The 20,021-nt window shown below is 39.4% G+C and overlaps 1 protein-coding gene and 1 long non-coding RNA gene across 3 annotated transcripts in view; one reads left to right on the top strand and one right to left on the bottom strand.

Moving 5' to 3' along the window:
• The window catches only part of PITPNB (phosphatidylinositol transfer protein beta), a 64,152-nt gene extending 63,443 nt beyond the window's left edge, over positions 1-709 (bottom strand). For both annotated transcript variants that reach the window (XM_059139190.1, XM_059139189.1), the window contains exon 1: positions 584-709. In XM_059139190.1, the coding sequence (XP_058995173.1) occupies positions 584-603 (20 nt within the window). In that variant the 5' untranslated portion in view covers positions 604-709. The remainder of the gene's footprint in view (positions 1-583) is intronic.
• A 133-nt stretch (positions 710-842) lies between these two features.
• LOC131811322 (uncharacterized) overlaps positions 843-20,021 on the top strand; it is a 46,811-nt gene continuing 27,632 nt past the window's right edge. Inside the window, exon 1 of the long non-coding RNA XR_009345876.1 lies at positions 843-974. This is a non-coding gene — a long non-coding RNA (uncharacterized LOC131811322). The remainder of the gene's footprint in view (positions 975-20,021) is intronic.

The following is a 20,021-nucleotide window of genomic DNA, read 5'->3' as shown; positions in this document are numbered from 1 at the left end:
CGCAGTTCTCCGAACTCCCAGCTCCTGTCTGAACTTCAGGGCGCCTACGTCCCACCTCGAGTCGCGACACGGGGGCTGTCTTCACCTGGCAAGTCCATCTTCCGCGGGCTACAGGTAGGCTCCACCCCGCACGACAAATCACTGTCAGACCCACCGCGCCTCCCCACCCTCGGGCTCCGACTCGGTCCCGGGCTCGGTTCCCCAGCGACGGGCCTGCGAGTGGGCCCAGGCTAAGACTGGAGGTGGGGGGTGGGGGGTATATGGGGAGAAGGCGGGTCCCAGCGGAAACTCCCGGCCTCGGCTTCCCGAGCCACGCGCTCCGACCGGGACCCAGGAGCCTCCGCCCCAGGGGAGTGGGCGGCGGTGTTACCACGGCAACGCCAGGGGAGAGGGTCTGAGGACGCGACGTGGTGAGGCCCTCGGTGGGCCGGGGGCACGGGCCGGGGGGAGGGGGCGCGCGCAGGAAGCGGCCAGACAGAGGCTCGCTCCTTTCTAAAAATATTCCGCTTCCACCACTTCTCAATCAGTGAGTCTCCCACCACCGCCGTCGCGTAGCCTCGCTCGCGCCCACCGACCCACTCACAATTCCTTAATCAGCACCATCTTCCCGGAACCCCCTCACAGCTGCCGCCGCTACCACCACCGCCGCCGCCGCCGCCGCCGCCGCTACCGCCCCTCACGGCGCCTGCGCGGCCCCGCCTCCTCATTCCCCCCCCGAACTACCGCGGCGCCTGCGCGTCCACACCCTTCCGCCGCTACTCGTCGCGTCAGCGCGCGCGAGGGGTTAGCTCCGCCCTAGTTCGCGCCCCACCCTGGGCTCGCGGAGCTTCCATTGCGGCTGCGCGGCTGGCTAAGAGGGGGCGGTGCAGCTTTTACTGCCGCTGCGCACTTGACGCGCGCGCTCTAGTCCTCCTTTTGCGGCTCTTCTTTTCGGTCGAGTTTTGCCGGGGCGTGTGGGGAACCTACGCTCTTTGGTGAGTTTTTCAGTCGGTTCTCTGGAAGTCGTTTCCTAGTAACCAGCGTAAAACTTTCTCCCACCGCTTTTGAGAAGAGGTCCTCTCCTTGAGCTTTCACTTCGGGTTGGGGAGGCTAACGCCACCGCGTTCTCCCGTCGCGGGCTCCGTCGGAGTCCGCGGGACCGAAAAAGGTTACCTGGCTCGCTCACGTGCATATTCCGGCAGCCTCGTGAGTGCAGCCGTGTGACCGTTGCTCGCCTGGCTAGGGCCAGCAGCTGTGGCCCCACGACCTGCCCAGCGCCGGAATCCACCGCAGAATCCAGTGGCTCGACGGGAGGAGCACCCGCCACTGGTGACGACGTCCCCTGTGAGGGCGAGGGGTGCTCGCCCAGAAGACCCAGGAAGGGGAGCTGGGTGGGAGGGCGGTCGCTCGGTCACAGTCTCCTACCCACACCCAGCCTGCAACCTGCCTGAAAGCCAAAAAGGACCTTCGGATGAGTGGTGACCCGGGGGTCCCTCGCTTACTCTGTGCCACGCACAGTTCCAGACACTGGGGATACATCTGAAAACAAAATCCGCACGGTCTCTGACCTCCCTGGGGAACAAATCAGTAAGAGAGGATTCGGTGTAGCGGGAAGCGCTCTTCCGTAAATGGATGAAACAGGGTAACTGCCCAGGACGTAGAGTCATCAAGACAAGGACTCTCAGGAAGCGAAGGTTGAGTGTACGGTTAGGAATAGCCCAGCCTGTGAAGATGGTGGGGGAGGTACTCCAGTTAGAGGGAGATGGCCCCTGAGCCTGGAAAAAGTTCGGAGTATTTGAGGGGCAGGTAGAGGGTCGGTGTGGCTAGAACATTTTTAAATGAGGGTGGGGGGGGAGATAAGCTGCCACTAAATAGGTCACTAGGCCATAGTAAAGAATTTGAATTTTATTCTGAGAACCATGGGAAGCTGTTAGAAAGTTATTAGAAGAATGAAAGGAACATTAAAAATGTTTGCTATAAACCTGTGTGGTGTATCTGGTACTAGAAGACACCCAGTGGAATTAGGGCTGCCTCAAAAGTAATAGAAGTGAAATATTTACTAAAAAGCTGGAGATTTCCTCCCAAGGCACTATCTGGGGGATCATCTCTGTGATGTGTGAAGCACTTTGCTAGGTATTATGATGGTGACAAGTCAAGGAAATGTTCCCTTTCCAGGAGGTTAGAAGGTGGGAGTAGCTTCCATTGACTGAGCACCTATCTCTATGCTAGGTACTGTGCTAGGTAATGGAGATGCTTTATCTACTTTCATCCTGAGAAGAAGGCAATGATACAAGTATTTTAGCATGCTTTAGAAAGGAACAAAAATGAAATTCAGGGAGCCAAATTAAGTGATCTGTGTAGACATCATTCAGCCAGCTTGTTTACAGAACCAGGTTTCCTATCTGGATTTTGAAAACTCAAAGTCTGGTTTTTCTGCTACACTGAGTTTTGTTTTGTTTTGTTTAGAAAAAAACGAATAAGTGGGGCATGCAGACAACTTTATGACAAATAATTGTTCTCAATTATAGGAAGAAAAAGGTTATGGTTAAAAATCTAGAAGTTACTTAGCAGTAAGAGAAAGTACAAATTGGAATAGTATGCCTAGTGTGCAGGTGTAATATTTTCTAAGATCCAAGGAGGTAATATTGTCAAACTTGTAAATAGCCATTTTATGTCATAGTTTCTCCTTAATTGTTAAGCACGGTGAAAATACAGCTTTAAAAACTTCGTGGATGAATTTGTGGTTGACAAACTTTATCAATCACTAAGAAAAATTAGTATGTTGTATAACTTAATTGAAGTTTTCCAACACGTGTTTGTTGATTCCGTTGTCTGCATAGCACAGTTGCGGCTCATGGTTAGCACTCAAATGTTTGTAAAATAAAGAGACCATGTGCTAGATGGAGCATAACTCTGAGCCACTCTGTGGTATGGATGTTTCTCTTTGCCATCCAAAGATTCATATTAAATAAAACATTCAAGGGGCACCTGGGTGGCTCAGCCAGTTAAGTGTCAGACTCTAGATTTCACTCAGGTCATGATGTAGGGGTCGGGAGCGGAGTGTGGAGTCTGCTTGGGATTCTCTCTCTCCCTCTCTTCTCCCCTCTTATGCTCTCTATTTAAAAAAAAAAAAAAAAAGTATAAAACATTCAATACAAACTACAAAGATAAATTAAGAAAGTAACCAGTTTAGATGTATTTATTGAGGGGAAAAAATACTAATTCAAAATTAACTAGGTTGGTAGAAAACCTAAATCTAGATATTGTGCTGTCTGCCTGGGAGATAGAAGTGGCAGAATGAGGGAATATTGAAGAGGACTAGGAGCAGCAAAGACCTGCACCATTACCCCAAAATGAGAAAGGAGGACTTATAAAGAAAAAGATCATTACACATAAAAAAGTAAAGATTGTGTGGCATATTCTTATTTTAAAACTGAAGATGTTAGATCTTGTGCATTTTGTAAATATGGATGTAATATGGGATATAACTTACTAGTAATTGTTTTTGGATATAGAAAAAACTCCAACATCTTTAAGCCTGGTGTCCCTTGTTCTTTGTTCTAACTTTCAGCCCTCAACAATGGTAACTTTACACACAGATGTACAATTGAATTTAACTAATTCTACGTGCTTCATATATATAATCACCAATCTCCTTTGTATCATTCTGAAGCAAAGAGCTCATTATAGTAAGAATAGTCATAGATTTATTGAGGCAGATCTGACTATGAGCTATATTTGGAACATGTATACAGTAGTTGTAAAGTACGACTCAAATTCAAACAGTCTTTCAAATATAATTCAGTTTTTCCCCTTTCCTTTTTTTCCCAAAAAAGATGTTTTTAACCAGGGCTTTTATTGGTGTATAAAATATTGATGTATTTTAGGGAATTTGTGAGCCACTGAAATTACATAATTTTATGTCCGTTTTTCCTGGAGAGAAGTCTGTAGCTTACATTGCCTTGCTTAGTCTGCATTTTGCCATCCTATTTTTACCTTCTTCCCATTCAAGAATTATCTTGGTTGAGACTATTTCTATGAAAACTAGAAATATTTCCAAGAATGCTTTAATTTTATCAAAACTTAAGGCATCGGTCATGATATTGTGCCATTTGGGGGATGTAGGATGGGGTTTTACAGTAGAAAACCCTTGGCCTGAATTCATTCTCTGCCACTTTCTGCCTATGTACCTTGAGTAAATTATTTAATCTCTCAGAGACACTGTCTCTATAAAGAATATCTATAACATAGAATTATTGTGAGGAATAAGTTAGAAGTGTGTAAAGAACCTATCTGTTACTACCGGATACATAATAAATGTTCAATGAATGGGAATCATTTAAAGCATATAGCTTTCAGAAAGCAGAACAGTAAATATATAACTAAGTTCCTCCCATCCATCTCCCTTCATTCCTAGAGGTAGCTACTATCATTAATCACTGTTCATCCTAATGTATGAATAAGAATGCATGTATGTATGCATATATTCATATATGTAACTTACCCCTTCACCTACAGAGCCTAATACAGATTTCTGTTCTGTATCATCACCAACATTGGGTATTGTCAGAATTTTTTATTTTTGCGGCTTTTATTGGTTTTAGAATGCTATCTCATGTATTCACTTGACATTTCACTGCAGTGTCAGAATCTCCATGCTTACTGTCTATGTTCTTATTTGCTTGTTTTCCTATTGGTTTTGTTTTCCTCTTTTTGATTTATAGAAGAATATATACATAGCCATTTTGGATTCTGTCTGTGAGTGGTTTTATCACTTAGTTTGTAGCCGGGTGTCTTGATCCATATAGTATTGACATTTTGGGTCTGATAATGCTTTGTTGTGGAGACTATTCTGTGCCTCGTAGGATGTTTAGCAGCATCCCTGGCCTCTATCCACTAGATGCCAGTAGCACCTCTCCTGTCATGACGATCAAAAATTTTCTGCAGACATGGGCACTTGGGTGGCTCAGTTGGTTAAGCAACTGCCTTCAGCTCAGGTCATGATCCTGGAGTCCCATATCAAGACCTGCATCTAGCTCTGCTGGGAGCCTGCTTCTCCCTCTGACCTTCTCCCCTCCCATGTTCTCTCTCACTCTCTCTCTCTCTTTCTCAAATAAATAAAATCTTAAAAAAGAAAAAAAATTTCTCTAGGCAGTGCCCACTGTCCCCGGGGGGGGGGGCAAAATTACCCCTGTTTGAAAGTCAATGGTTTATAGTCTCTGTTATGCAGTTATTTATCTTTAAGAAAATCTTATTCCACTAGCATTTTTTTGAGTACATATTCCAATCCCTAAGTGTTTCACATAACCTAACCCTAACCTATTTACTCACCACAGCACATATAAAATAGGTACTATTATTATCCTTATTTTATAAAAAGAAGTCAGGTTTATGTCTTATAATGTGTAGAAAATGTTAACCAACTATATACTAAGCTATAATTTACATACAGTAAAATGCACTATTTTAAATATACCGTTTTAAGAGTTATGTCAAATAGATACTCTGATAATACAGCAATCAAGGTGCAAGACCTCTCCATCTCTATAAAAGTTTTCCTTGTGCCCCTGTCCTGTCAGTCACCCTGCACTCCCAGCCCCAGGTATGCATGGAACTGCTTTCAGTAACTATAAATTAGGCTTGTTTTATTTGTTGTTGTTGTTTTTTACAGTATATCATCAAATCATATAGTGTGTACTTTTTTGTATCGGGTTTATTTCATTCAGCATAACGTTTTTGAGATTCATCAGTGTTGTGTGTAGTTAACTCCTTTGCACAGCTGAGTTATACTCCTTTGTATAGATCTATCAGATTTTTTTAACATTTTTTTTAAGATTTTGTTTATTTATTTGACTGATCACAAGTAGGCAGAGAGGCAGGCAGAGGGTGGGGGAAGCAGGCTCCCTGCCGAGCAGAGAGCCCAATGCAGGGCTTAATCCCAGGACCCTGGAATCATGACCTGAGCCCAAGGCGGTGGCTTTAACCTACTGAGCCACGCAGGCACCCTGATCTATCAGATTTTTAAAAAAATATTTATGAGCGAGAAAGAGAGACTGCACAAGCAGCAGGGAGGGGCATAGAGAAAGGGAAAAGCTGACTCCCCGCTGAGCAGGTAGCCTGACGACGCTGGACGTAATCCCAGGACCCTGAGATCATAACCTGAGCCGAAGGCAGACATGACTGAGCAAGCCACCCAGGTGCCCTGATATATAAGATTTTGTTTGTCCATTTAATTTATTGATAGGCTTTTGAGTTCTTCCTTGTAGTTGGCCATTAAAAATAAAGTTGCTGTATTTGTGCAGAAGTCTTTCTGTAGGGGTGCCTGGGTGGCTCAGTTGGTTAAGTATCTGCCTTCAGCTCTAGTCATGATCCCAGAGTCATGGGATCAAGTCCCACATCAGGCTCCCTGCTCAGGGAGTCTGCTTCTCCCTCTGCCCTTCACCCCACTTGTATTTTCTCTTGCTCATTCTCAAATAAAGTCTTTTAAAAAAAAAAAAAAAAAAAACTTTATGTAGGTATGTTTTCATTTCTTGGGGGAAAATTTTCTTAGATGATAAGGGAAGCATATGTTTAACTCTAGGAGAAACTGCCAAATTGATTTGCCAAGTGGTTGTGCTATTTTACATCTCACCAGCAATATATCAGTCTAGTTCCTCTACATCCCCACTAACACATTTTAGCCATTCTAGTGGATGGATATGTTGTGATATCTCATTGTTTAATTTGCGTTCCCCTATAGACTCATGCGAGTGAGCACTTTTCATGTGCTTATTGATCATTCATATATCTTTTGTGAAGCATCTGTTCAAATCTTTTGCCTATTTTTAAGGGCACTTGGGTGGTTCAGTTGGTTAAGCATCTGTCTTCAGCTCAGGTGATCCTAGCGGCTTGATCCAGGACCCCAGGTTGGGGGTCCCTGCTCAACGGGAAGTCTCCCTCACCCTCCCCCCGACTTGTGCATGCTTTCTCTCCCTCTCTCTCTCAAAGAAATAAATAAAAACTTATGCCTATTTTTAAACTGGTTTATCTTTTCAGTATCGAGTCATGATAGTTCTTTATATATTCTAGGTTTGAGTCCTTTCTCAGATGTAGATGTTACAAATATTTTGACCCAGCCAGCTGCTTGCCTTTTCATTTTCTTGTTGCTGTATTTTAAACAACAGATTTTAAATTCTGAAGTCTAGGTTATGAAGTTTTTTATTTTATGATTCATACTTTCTGTGTCCTGTTGAAGAAATCTTTACCTACCCTATCCCAAAGTCCCAAAGACTTTATGTTAATTATGTTTTCTTCTAGAAGTTTAAAAGTTTGACCTTTTACATTTAGGTCTTCAGTCCGTTTCAAGTAAGTTTTTATTTTTTATTGTAAAATACACATAACAAAATGTATTATGTTAGCCACTTTTAAGTGAACAGTTCAGTATTTGTTAAATACATTCATAATGTCATACATTCATTTCCTTAGCTCTTTTCATCCTGTAAAACTGAACTTACATTCCCATTAAACAGTAAATTCATTCTCCCTGCTAGCCCCTGGAAACCATCATTCTACTTGCGTCTCTATGATTTTCACTATTACAAATATATAAACAGAATCATTCAGTATTTGTCCTTTTGTGACTCATTTGTTTCACTTAGCATAATGTTCTCCAGGTTCATATTATAGCATGCATCAGAATTTCCTTTCTAGGGCTGAATAATATTCCTTGTATATGTGTATAGACCATGTTTTGTTTATTCATCTTCCTGTTGATGGATACTTGGCTTGCTTACACCTTTTGGCTGAATAATGTGAATGCTGCTATGAACATGAGTGTACAAACATCTCTTAGATACCCTGTTTCCAATTCTTTTCAATTATATATCCAGAAGTGAAATTGCTAAACCATATGCTAATTCTATTTTTAATTTTTTGAAGAACCACCGTACTGTTTTTCTTAACTGCTGTACTATTCTGTGTTCCCGCCAATAGTGCATAAGGATTCCGGTTTCTTCACATCCTCTCTAGCTCTTGTTATTTTCAGATTTTTTGATAGTAGCCATCATAATGGGTATGAGGTGCTATCTAATTGTAATTTTGATTGACATTTCTCTAATGATCAGTGATGTTGAGCATCTTTCCATGTGCATATTGGCCATTTGAATATCTTTTGAGAAATTTCTACTCAAGTCCTTTATTTTCAAATTGTTTTGTTGTTGTTGTTACTGTTTTTAGGAGTCCTCTGTATATTCTGTTTATTAATTTCTTATCAGAAGATTTGCAGATTTTTTTCCCAGTCCATGGGCTGTGTTTTTACTTTATTGTTACTGTCTTGTGTTGCACAAAATTTTTTAATTTTCATGATGTCAAATCTTTTTTCCTTTATTCCCTGTGCCTTTGGTGTCATACCTAAGAAATCATTACTAAATCCAAGATCATGAGGCTTTTGCCCTATTTTCTTCTAAGAGTTTCTAAGTTTTAACTCTTACATTTAGATATTTGGTCCACTTTGGGTTAATTATTGTATGTGATGTTGGTAGGATCCAACTTCATTCCTTTGCACGTTGACATCCAGTTTTCCCAGCAACATTTGTTGTAAAGACTTCCTTTTCCCATAGAATGGCTGTGTACCCTTGTCAAAAATCATTTCACTATATATGCAAGGGTTTATTTCTGGGCTGTCTATTCATCTATATGTCTGCCTTTGTACTAGTACTACACCGTTTTGATTACTGTAGCTTTGTGGTAAGTTTTGGAATTAGGAAGTGTGAGTATTCCAGATAGTTTTTTTTTTTTTTTTTCCAAGATCGTTTCAGCTATTTGGGATCCCTCTTTATGAATTTTAGGATAGGTTTTTCTATTTCTGCATTGGTATCTTGTAGAGATTGTAGCAAATGTGTAGATCACCTTGGGCTTCATTTTTTTTACAGGTACATGATGATTCCACTCTATAGTGCACTATAATTTCCTACTGGTCTCTTACCAGTAGCCACTTAGGTTGTACCCAGTTGTTTGCTATTGCAGGAGTCCTGCAGTAAATAGCCTGTTACATTTCATATGTGTGGAATAGTAACCATAAGGTAAATTCTTGAAACTGGAATTATTAAGTCAATGGTATGTGCATTTGTAATTCTTACAGGGTTTGCCTTAGAGTCCTCCATAAAGACTACCAATTTATGCTCCTATCAGCAATGTATAGGAGAGTACCCATTATCCCAAACTATTTGAATGTATTTTCAAACATTTTATTAAAACTTATAATTGTAAAATATAGTACAGATACAAAAATCTTACATAAAACATAGCCAATTAATTATTAAACAACACTTGTTATCTCTGCCAGATCAAGAAAGAGAACATTGCCAGTCTCTTTGTAAGTTTTCCACGCACCTATTCTAGCTACAACTCCCTCTTCCCTTCTTGACTTTTACAGGAACCACATCTTTGCCTTTGTTTATAGTTTTGATCACACTTTTATCTTTTTGTAGTGATGGTAGCCATTACCACTATTGCTAAATGCTTAGATCCATTAATTGATTAGGGATTGCAAAGTCATGATTTTTTTTTATTCAATCATTTCTTGATGTGTTGGCTAGAATGCTTCTATAAAGAGAAACTGGCCATCTAGTGGCACAATTTATATAGGAAAGGAAGAATAAGCCTTTGATTTTTATCCATTTCTTTTTAAACCAGTTTTCAAAATGATAATTTTTTTCTCTAAAAGTAATCAATTGCTATTATTTATTTTTTAGTGTAGCTTTAAACAAATTTGAAGTGCTGTTTTCTATACTATTTGTATTGTTGTCCACACACTCCTATCTGTGGCCAGTTGAGCCTCTTCAAGTTGTCTGAGTACTTTTGAGTGTTCCTGAGAGTCTTTGATAACTTCCTTTGTATCTGGTATGATAGGATCTAGCCTGCAAAGACTGATCTTGGGGTGCCTGGGTAGCTCAGATGGTTAAGTATCTGCCTTTAGCTCAGATTGTGGTCTCCGGATCCTGGGATCAAGCCCCAGAACTATGCTAGGTTGAATAACCTCCAAAATCTTTTGAATATTTGATTGAGGCTGGTTGTGTAACAAGATCCCAGTGAGGCAACTAACACTACTGTGCGCAAAGACCTATAATTTTTATGGTATGCAAACATCTTAAAACATATATAGATAGATAGATATCTTTTATTTACTTACTTATTTATGTTGAAAGAGAGCGAGAGAGAGAACATGAACATAGGGAAGGGGGAGAGGGAGAGAATCCCAAGCAGGCTCCAAACTCAGCAGCATGGAGCCTGAGGCAGGCTCCATCTCACTACCCTGAGTTGAAACCAAGAGTTGGACGCTTAGCCAACTGAGCCACCCAGAAGCCCCTGCAAACATCTTTTTAAGACTAGTTGGTGATCATTCATGTATGTGCATTTGTGCTAGCTTTCCCTCTGGGCCATTTCTATTTATGAAAGCATGTTGTAATGGAAGAAAGTACTGGCTTTGGGGGAGCCAAGAAAACTCTGGCTGTACCATTTATATTATCTGAGTCCTATTTGTAATATAGTAACATAGTAATAATATATAATTTGTTACATCAGATTAACACTAAACTCAGACTTGGTTTCCACTCATTTTCTTAATCTCCATATCTGAAGAGATGTTCCTTTTTTAAAAATTTTTAATTTTTTTAAAGATTTTATTTTAGAGCATGTGTGATCATGGGGTGGGGAAGTGCAGGGAGGAGCAGAGGGAGAGAGAATCTTAAGCAGGCTCCATACTCAGGACAGAACCCCACACAGGGCTTAGTCTTTCAACCCTGAGATCATGACCTGAGCCAAAAATCAAGAGTTAGATGCTTAACTGAGTGAGCAATCCAGGCACCCCTGAAAAGATGTTCTCAACTACTCCCACTTCTTCTATCTTCTCTCTCTCTTTTTTTAAGATTTCATTTATTTATTTGAGAGAGAAAGAGAGTATGAGAGGGGAAAAGGTCAGAGGGAGAAGTGGACTCCCCACAGAGCTGGGAGCCCACTGCGGGACTCAATCCGGGGACTCCGGGATCATGACCTGAGCCGAAGGCAGTGGTTTAACCAACTGAGCCACCCAAGTGCCCTGCCACTTATTCTATCTTCTAACTAGGATTAACTTTGTTCAGTTTTTTTTCACATTGTTTTCTTTTCCATTTACATAGGTACTATCTAATCCTTTTCACCTTAATCTCATGATTGAACTTTTATAGTGTGTATTGCATAGTGTAGACAAGTGTTTGTTTGTTAAGAATTCCTTGTAAAACACTTATGACGTGAAGAATAATATAGAATAATATACTGAATATCTTTGTGCCTACCAGCTAGTGAAGAAATCATTGCCAGTAAAGTTGAAGCCCTCATGTGTATCTGTATGATTGCATCTCCCTTCTATCTCTTGCCTTCTATTCAAAGAATCACCATCTTGAATTATTGTAGATTAAGCTAATAGTATATTTCAAAAATAAGAGACTTCTCCATCCAGAGATGATAAAGATATTCTAAAATTTAAAGTTTTACATTTTATATTTATGTTGTTAATCTATCTGGAATTACTTTTTGTGTATGGTGTGAGCTATAGGGATCCAATGTTTTTTTCCCTCACATGGATAACAGTCTTGCCATAGTTTATTTGAACAGTCTTTCCTCTGATATATATGCTGATATATCAGAATTTTTCCAAGATCTCTCTACATGTGACAGTTTTATAAAATGTGTGACTATTCTTAAACTCCATTTTCTCCTGTATTTGGACTATTAGGTCATATTTATTCTTTGTGTGGTTCAAATTTCCTGAGTGGGGTGTGTGTGTGTGTGTGTGTGTGTGTGTGTGTATACAATTACTGGAAGAGACATGGTAAAATTTCCCAATGTAGTGATTGATATATTTTTTTTTCTTCATTTTTAGTTCTTTCCATTTTCTTCCATATTATTTTTGAGGATATATAGTTAGGTACATAGAAAGTAGAACTCTTAAATCTTTCACAGGAATTGATGCTCTTATTCTGTATTATTATTATTATTATTATTATTATTCTAGCAATGCTTTCACCTTTCTTCTGATACTCCTACAGCTATATGAAGTTGCTTTGGGTTAGTATTGTCCTGGGATGTCTTTTTCTGTGTCTTTTTAAACCTGTTTATTTTTTTTTTTTTTAAGATTTATTTATTTGACAGGCAGAGATCACAGGTAGGCAGAGAGGCAGCCAGAGAGAGAGAGAGAGGGAAGCAGGCTCCCCGCTGAGCAGAGAGCTGGATGCGGAGCTCGATCCCAGGACCCTGGGACCATGACCCGAGCCGAAGGCAGAGGCTTTAACCCAGGGAGCCACCCAGGTGCCCCTAAACCTGCTTATTATTAGAAAAGCAATTTTGTAATATCTAAGTTGGAAGAGTGTAATGAAATCTCATGTGTCCATCACCCACCTTCAACAATGATCAATTTGGCATTTTTGTTTCATCCACTCTCCCTTCCCAGGCTACTTATTTTGGGGTATATTCTAAAGCAAATTCAAGATACCATATAATTTTTCCTACAAGTGTTATTGTTGTTTTCCATTCCCTGACTTTCAACCTTCTGTTTTAAGTGTGGCTCTTGTTAATAGATTAAGGCCAGATTGTTTCTTTAGCCTTCATTTTCTGATTTTTAAAATACATTTTGAAACTCTTACATGGTGACATTTCATTTTCAGAATGCAGGTCTTTCACCTGCTTGGTTAAATTTATTACTGGGTATTTTAATCTTTTTGATAAATTGTCCATTTTTCTTAGTTGCTCTTTCTGATAGTTCATTATTTTTTTTTTAAAGATTTTATTTATTTATTTGACAGAGAGAGATCACAAGCAGGCAGAAAGGCAGAGTGAGAGGAGAAAGCAGGCTCCCTGCTGAGCAGAGAGTCCGATGAGGGGCTCGATCCCAGGATCCTAAGATCATGACCTGAGCCGAAGGCAGAGGCTTAACCCACTGAGCCACCCAGGCACCCCACTGATAGTTCATTATTAGTGTATAGAAACACAACAGCTTTTTTGCATATTGATTTTCTATCCTGCAGCTTTACTGAATTTATTTGTCCTAACAGTTTTTTGATGGAATCTTTTGGGTTTTCTGTATATGTCATGTCCTCTGTAAATAGTGACCGTTTTACTTTTTTTTTTTTTTATAACTAATTTGGATGCTTTTTATTTCTTGTCTGATTGCTGTGGGCCAGGACTACCAGTACTATGTTGAATTAAAGTGGCGATTAACTTTTGAATGAAAAGCGGTCATCCTTGTTCCTCATCTTAGAGGAAAAGCTTTCAGCTTTTTACTGTCAAGTTTGATGTTAGCTTTGGGCTTGTCGTGTATGGCTTTTACTACCTTGAGGTATATTTCCTCTATACACACCTTGTTGAGAGTTTTTGTCATAAGTGAATGTTAAATTTTGTCATGCTTTTTTTTTTTTTTTTGCATCTATTGATGTGATCATATAATTTTTATTCTTCATTTTGTTTTTGTTTTTTTAAGATTTTATTATTTGACTGAGAGCAAGAGAGCGAATACAAGCAGGGGGCAGTGGGAGAGGGAGAAGCAGGCTTCCTGCTGAGCAAGCCCAATTTGGGCCTCGATCCCAGGGTCCTGGGATTGTGACCTGAGCCCAAGGCAGACACTTAATGACTGAGCTATCCAGGCACCCCATTCCTCATTTTACTGTGGTGTGTCATGTTGATAGATTTATGAATATTGACCCATTCTTGCATCCCTGGAATAAACACCACTTGGATCATGGTATATGATCCTTTAAATCTATTGTTGGATTCCTTTAGTATTTTCTTGAGGATTTTGTATCTATCTATACTAATTAAGGATATTGGCCTGTAATTTTCTTTTTTTGTTTTGTTTTTTTTTTTTTTGTCTGATTTTGGTGTCAGAGTAGTGCTGGCCTTGTAGAATAAATTTGGAAATGTCCTTTTCAGCTTTTTGGAGTGGTTTGAGAAGAATAGGTATAAAGTTTTTAAATGCTACGCAGAATTCACCTGAAGCTCTTTAATCCTGGACTTTTTTTTTTGTTGGGAGTTTTTTGATTATCAGTTCAATTTCATCGCTAGTAATCAGTCTGTTCAGATTTTCTATTTATTCCTGATTCAGTTGTAGAAGATTACTTGTTTCTAGGAATTTATCCATTTCTTCTAGGCTATCCAATTTGTTGGCATATAATTATTCATAGTAAACTCCTAATCCTTTGTGTTTTTGTAGTGTTATTTGTAACTTTTCTTTCATTTTTTTAAATTTTATTTGGGTTCTTTGTGAGGGAGGGAAGTGGAGGAAGGAGCAGATTCTGGCCAGAAATTTATCAAATTTGTTTATCTTTTCAAAGAAGCAGTCCTTAGTTTGACTGATTTTTTTTTTTTTTTCTTTTAGGTTATTTTTTTTTCAGTCTCTATTTCATTTATTTCCACTCTGATCTTTATTATTTTCTTCCTTCTATTAACTTTGGGCTTTGTTTCTTTTTCTCATCCCTTTGTTTTAAAATTAGATTATTTGATATTTTCCTTTTTTTTTTGAGTTAGATCTTTATAGCTTTAAAATTCCCTCTTAGAATTACTTTTGCCACATCTCCTAGATTTTGGAAGTTGTTTCCATTTTTATTTGTTTCAGGGTTGGTTTTTTCATGTTTTTTTTTTTTTTCTTGTGATTGATTTCTAGGCTTCACACTGTTGTGGTTAAAAGATATGATTAATACTAAGTCAATCTTCTTAAACTTATTGAGACTTTTTTCTGTGGTAAAACCTGATCTGTCCTGGAGAATGTTCCATGTACAATTGAAAAGAATGTGTGTTCTGCTATTTGGGAGTGGATTATTCTGTGTATATCAATAAAATAATGGTCTAATGTATTGTTTAAGGCCATTGTTTCCCTATTGACTTTCTGTCAATAGGCCATCCATTGATGTAAGTGGGATGTTAAAGTCCCATGCTGTTGTATTACTGTCAGGTTTTTTTTTAAATAAGTGTTAATACTTTATGTATTTAGGTGCACCTGTTTTGGTGCATAGATACAGTTATTATATCGGCTCATTGAATTTATCTTTTTATCATAATGCACTTCTTTTTCTTTTGTTACAGTCTTTGTGTTAAAGTCTATTTAGTCTAATACAAGTATTGCTACTACAGCTTTTTTTTTTTTCATTTCCGTTTGCATAGCATATCTCTTTCAATCTCTTCACTTTCAGTTTGTATGTATCTTTAGGTCTGAAGCGAAGCTCTACAGGGAGTATATGGATGAATCTTGGTTTTTTATCCGTTTGATTACCCTGTGTCTTTTGATTGGAGCATTTAGTCCTTTTACATTTAATTTTTTAAAATTTTATTTATTTATTTGACAGAGATCACAAGTAGGCAGAGAGGCAGGCAGAGAGAGAGGTGGAAGCAGGCTCCCTGCTGAGCAGAGAGCCCGATGCAGGGCTAGATCCCAGGACCCTGAGATCATGACCTGAGCCAAAGGCAGAGGCTATAACCCACTGAGGCACCCAGGCGCCCCTACATTTAAAGTAATTTTTGATAGGTATTTACTTATTGACATTTTGTTGCTTTCTGGTTGTTTCTGTAGCTTTTCTTTGGTCCTTTCTTCTCTTGCTCTTTCCTTGTGATTTGGTGACTTTAGTGTTATGTTTGGATTCTTTTCTGTGTGTGTGTGTGTGTGTGTGTGTTGTGTGTAAGTATTCTAGGTTTTTGGTTTGTGGTTACCATAAGGTTCATCTCTAACACCCTCTGTATATAGCAGTCTGTTCTTTGATGCTTGCTTAAGTTCAACTACATTCTAAAAGTGCTACATTTTTAACCAACCATTTTATGCTTTTGATATCCTATTTTACATCTTTTTATTTGTATATATGTTAACTAATTATTATAGTTGTTTTTATTACTTTGGTTTTTAAGTACTGTTATTATATGTTTGCTTTTACCAGTGAGATTTTTTTCTTCCACAGTTTTCTTCAAGTTATGACCTTTTCTGCTTAAAGAAGTCCCTGTAACATTCCATATAAGGCCATTTAGAGTTCATAACTCCTTTAACTTTTTTTTCATCTAGGAAACTCTATCTCTCCTTCAATTCTGAAAGATAATCTTGCTGGGTAGATTATTCTTGGTTTTAGAATTTTTCCTTTCAGTACATTGAGTGTATCCTGCCACTCCCTTCTGGCTTTCAGAGTTTCTGCTGAAAAGTCATCTGATAACCTTCTGGGTGTGCCCTTGTGTGTAACTAATTGCTTTTCTCTTGCTGCTTTTAAGATTCTCTCCCTTTAATTTTTGACACTTAATTTCTGTGTGTCTCAGTGTGGGCCTCTTTACATTTATCTTGTTTGGGGCTCTCTTTGTTATCTTGTTTGGACCAGGTACCTGTTTCCTTCCTGAATTTAGGGAAGTTTTCAGTTTTTTCTTCAAATAAGTTTTCTGTCTTTATCTCTCACTTCTTCTGTGAGAAATTAATAATGTGAATTTTAGTACACTTGATCTAGTAGTCCCAGAGGTCCCTTAAACTATCCTTAGTTTTTAAAATTCTTTCTTTTTGCTGTTCAGCTTGATTTTTACTACCCTGTGTTCCAGACTGCTGATCAGTTCTTCTCTATCATCTAATCTGCATTTGAGTCTCTATGTGTTTTTTATTTCAGTTATTGTATTATTTAGTTCTGATTGGTTCATTTCCATGTTTTCTTTTTCTGGAAATTCTCACTGTATTCATCCAGTCTTCTCCTGAGTTTGGTAACCATCTTTACAACTGATACTTTAAACTCCTTATCAAGTAGACAGCTTATCTCTGTTCTTGTAGTTTCCTGTTTTGTTTTGTTTTTAATCTTGTTTTTTTGTTTGTTTGGAACATCTTCCTTTGTCTCCTCATCTGTCTGATTCTGTGTGTGTTTGTCTGTTAGGTAGATTAGTTTCATCTCCAGGTTTTGAAGGAGTGACCCTATAGAGAAGGTGTCCTGTGGGGTCCAAAAGGATAATTCCCTCTGGTCACCAGAACCAGGTGCTCCAGGGGTAGCCCTTGTGTGGGCTGTGTGCACCATCCTGTTGGCTGATCTGTGACTGTCGCAGGCATGCTGGTGGGCAAGACTGGTGCCCCAGCCTGCTGGCTGCAATGCCCAGCAGCAACTGCTGCACACACACACACACACACACACACAGGTGCATGAGGCTGGCTCCATGCTGGCTGAGAGGCCCAGACTCAGCTGCTGCAGATGTGCTGGTGTGCTAGTATGCAGGGCTAGCCCCTGGTATGGCTGGTGTCCTGCTGGGTGAAAGCCACTTTGGGGGTGCAGGAGTTCCAGCCAAGGTTCCCTGCTGTGTCCAGTAGGGTGGGAACCACATTGGAGGGTTACCTGCTAGGGCGAGTGGGTTATAGGGACAGATCCAAAGGTGAACACCAGAGCAGGAAAGCAGTTCTAGTAAGGTAGATGGAAAATGTCAGAAATGGCACCCACCAGTGCTAGAACAGGTAGGTAGAAGGAGGGTAAAAAATCACCAGAGCTTCTGGGTAGCTCAGTTGGTTGAGCATCTGCCTTCAGCTCAGGTCATGACCTCTGGGTCCTGGGATCAATCCCCATGCTCCACTCTGCTTCTCCCTCTCCCTCTGGCCTTCTACCCCCCACTCATTCTCTCTCAAATAAATTTAAAAAAAAATTTTTTTTAATGGTTTTCACCAGCACTCCTGTTTCCAGAGAAGGTTCCTACAGATCTCTGTACTATTTGCACATTTCCTAAGTCACATATGACTTAGGTGCTTTACAGTCTGTTGACTCTGTGCTAGGTCTAGAAGCTAGTGAATTTGTGCAGGACACTTTGAGAGCAGAATTTTAGTTTCCTGTAGCTCTCCAGCACTCCCACAGTTAAGACCCACTGATTTTCAAAGCGGAAGTTATGGGGCTTGTCTTCCCGGTACCAGGGTCCCCAGCTTGAACCCTTCACTCTTCAGGGAAGACTTTTGTATCTGTGGTATCCCTCCCATGGGTTGTTGCACCAGGAGTGTCAGTTCTGAGCAGACCATGTTCTGCCCTCCTACCTGTTTCAATGTGTCATTCACTTCATATTTCTGGCTATGGGAGAGCCAACCTCAGAGTTGCTCCATAAATAGTTGTAGTCATAATGTCTATGGGAGGAGGGGAGCTCAAGATTCTCCTACTCTTCCATCATGATCCTCTCCCTACCTTTATTTTTTCTGATTAAAAAATCACTCATTTTGAATCCTGCATTCTTCCTTTATGAGTGATGTGGTCTTTTCCTCTGGAAAGCATTAAAGATTTTCCTATTTAATTTTGGTTTTGGTTTTTTATTTGGTTATTTGTTTTTTTATTTTGATTATGCCTGTGCCTATGCATATTCTTTGTATTTATCTTTCTTAGGGTTTTCTGAATTTCTTAAAAGTTAATGTCTTTTACCCTATAGAGTGAGTTTTTGACGATTATTCATTCATTCAGATTTTTTTTCTTTTAGGAATCCAGTTTTACCTTTTCATTTTGTCCCAAGTCCCCAAAGCTCCATTAATTTTTAAAAATATTTTTTCTCTGTAAATATTGTCTAGTTTCTGTTGATGTCTCTTCAAGTTCATATATCCTTCTGTTATCTTCTAATTGATATTAACCTATCCAGGGAATTTTTTCTATGTTATATACTGTAATTTCAAATCTAAAATGTCCTTTTAGTCCTTTTATATAGTGTCCACTTCTCTTGCTGATTTTTTTAATTCATTTCTTACAAGTGTCTTCTCCTTGTGTCCTTGAACGTGATTGTAATAGCTACTTTAAATTCCTTGTTTGTTAATTTCAGCATGTGGCTTCTTGTCAGGGTCAGACTCCATTGAATGTTTCCAAGTATGGTTTGTATTTTCCTGTCTCTACTTATGTCAAGTACATTTGGATTTTATCCTAGACATTGTGAATGCTGCAGTATAAAGACTTTGGATTCTGTTATATTCCTCCTAAAAGTATTGGGATTTTTTTTTTTTTTTTAATCAGTCCATTTGGTTGGCTGAACTGGAACTGGAAATTCATCTCCTCCATAGTGGGGAGCAGCTCAAAATTTTGTTTGGTTCTTTTAACCTTATTTGGAATTCATGTGTGTGCTTCAGGGGTTAGCCAAAGATTTGGACAGTGTTTATGACACGATTTGGGGGTACTCCTCTCTTGTTCTCTCCTTTGTAGCATTTTCTTCCTCACCAGCTGCTGCATTTGCCCTGAAATCTTTCCTCTTAGACAAGGAACACTAGAGATTTTTTAAAACTGCATTCTTGGCTCTTGACATGGCATGGGTTGGGGCCTGCCCGTAGTAGAAAATGCAAAACCCACCACAGTGCTCAACGCTCCACTATAGAATTTCCCTTCTTTTGGTTCCTCTCCAGTGCTTTTAGGTAATTTGTAAAAATTTTGTCCAGAGTTTTTAATTGTTATATGTGGAACTGTTATTCCTGTAGGTGTTACTTGGCCGTGATTAGAAGCAAAATCTCTGGGCTCTTTTTAATGCCTTAGTTTTGTAGATATTTGAGGAGAGCAGTTCCCCATGGACTCTCAGGAGTTCCTGTCTTTAGACCTGAATTACATGATCGGCAACAGTATTAGACATGACTTTACCATAAACTTTGGCTGTGAGATTTGGCAGTAGTAATTGGACCAGGAACCCTTTATTAGCATTAGATCAAGTTAAGTTATTTCTCTGAACTGTATGTCAGGAGGACGCTGCAACATTATAGGGCCAGGAGTTTCAACAGGTCTTAAGTTTTGTACTCATGTAGAGTCCAGGGAGAGAAAAGTCCATTCCCTGTGGTCACTAAATGTTAGATCATTATGAGAAACCACTTCAGTCTTGTAAATGATTCAAAATACTATATAATTTAGAGCAGTGATGGATTTGGGTGTACCCAAGGAAAAGAAAATTGCCTGGTATATGTGAAAGTTTCAGATACGAAACCATCTGTGACTTGATGGAGGGGGGTGTAACATAAAGATGTATGATGCCATTTGTAAAACTAATTTCTCTTTCCATTTAATCTCTTGTTGCCTAAGAAAATGCAGCTAGTAATTAAGATACCA

This window comes from Mustela lutreola, chromosome 11 (genome assembly GCF_030435805.1).
Source record: "Mustela lutreola isolate mMusLut2 chromosome 11, mMusLut2.pri, whole genome shotgun sequence".
In the NCBI taxonomy this organism is placed as follows: Eukaryota; Metazoa; Chordata; class Mammalia; order Carnivora; family Mustelidae; genus Mustela; species Mustela lutreola.
Note: the sequence above shows the minus strand (reverse complement) of the source record. Positions and strands in the feature narration are given on the sequence as shown.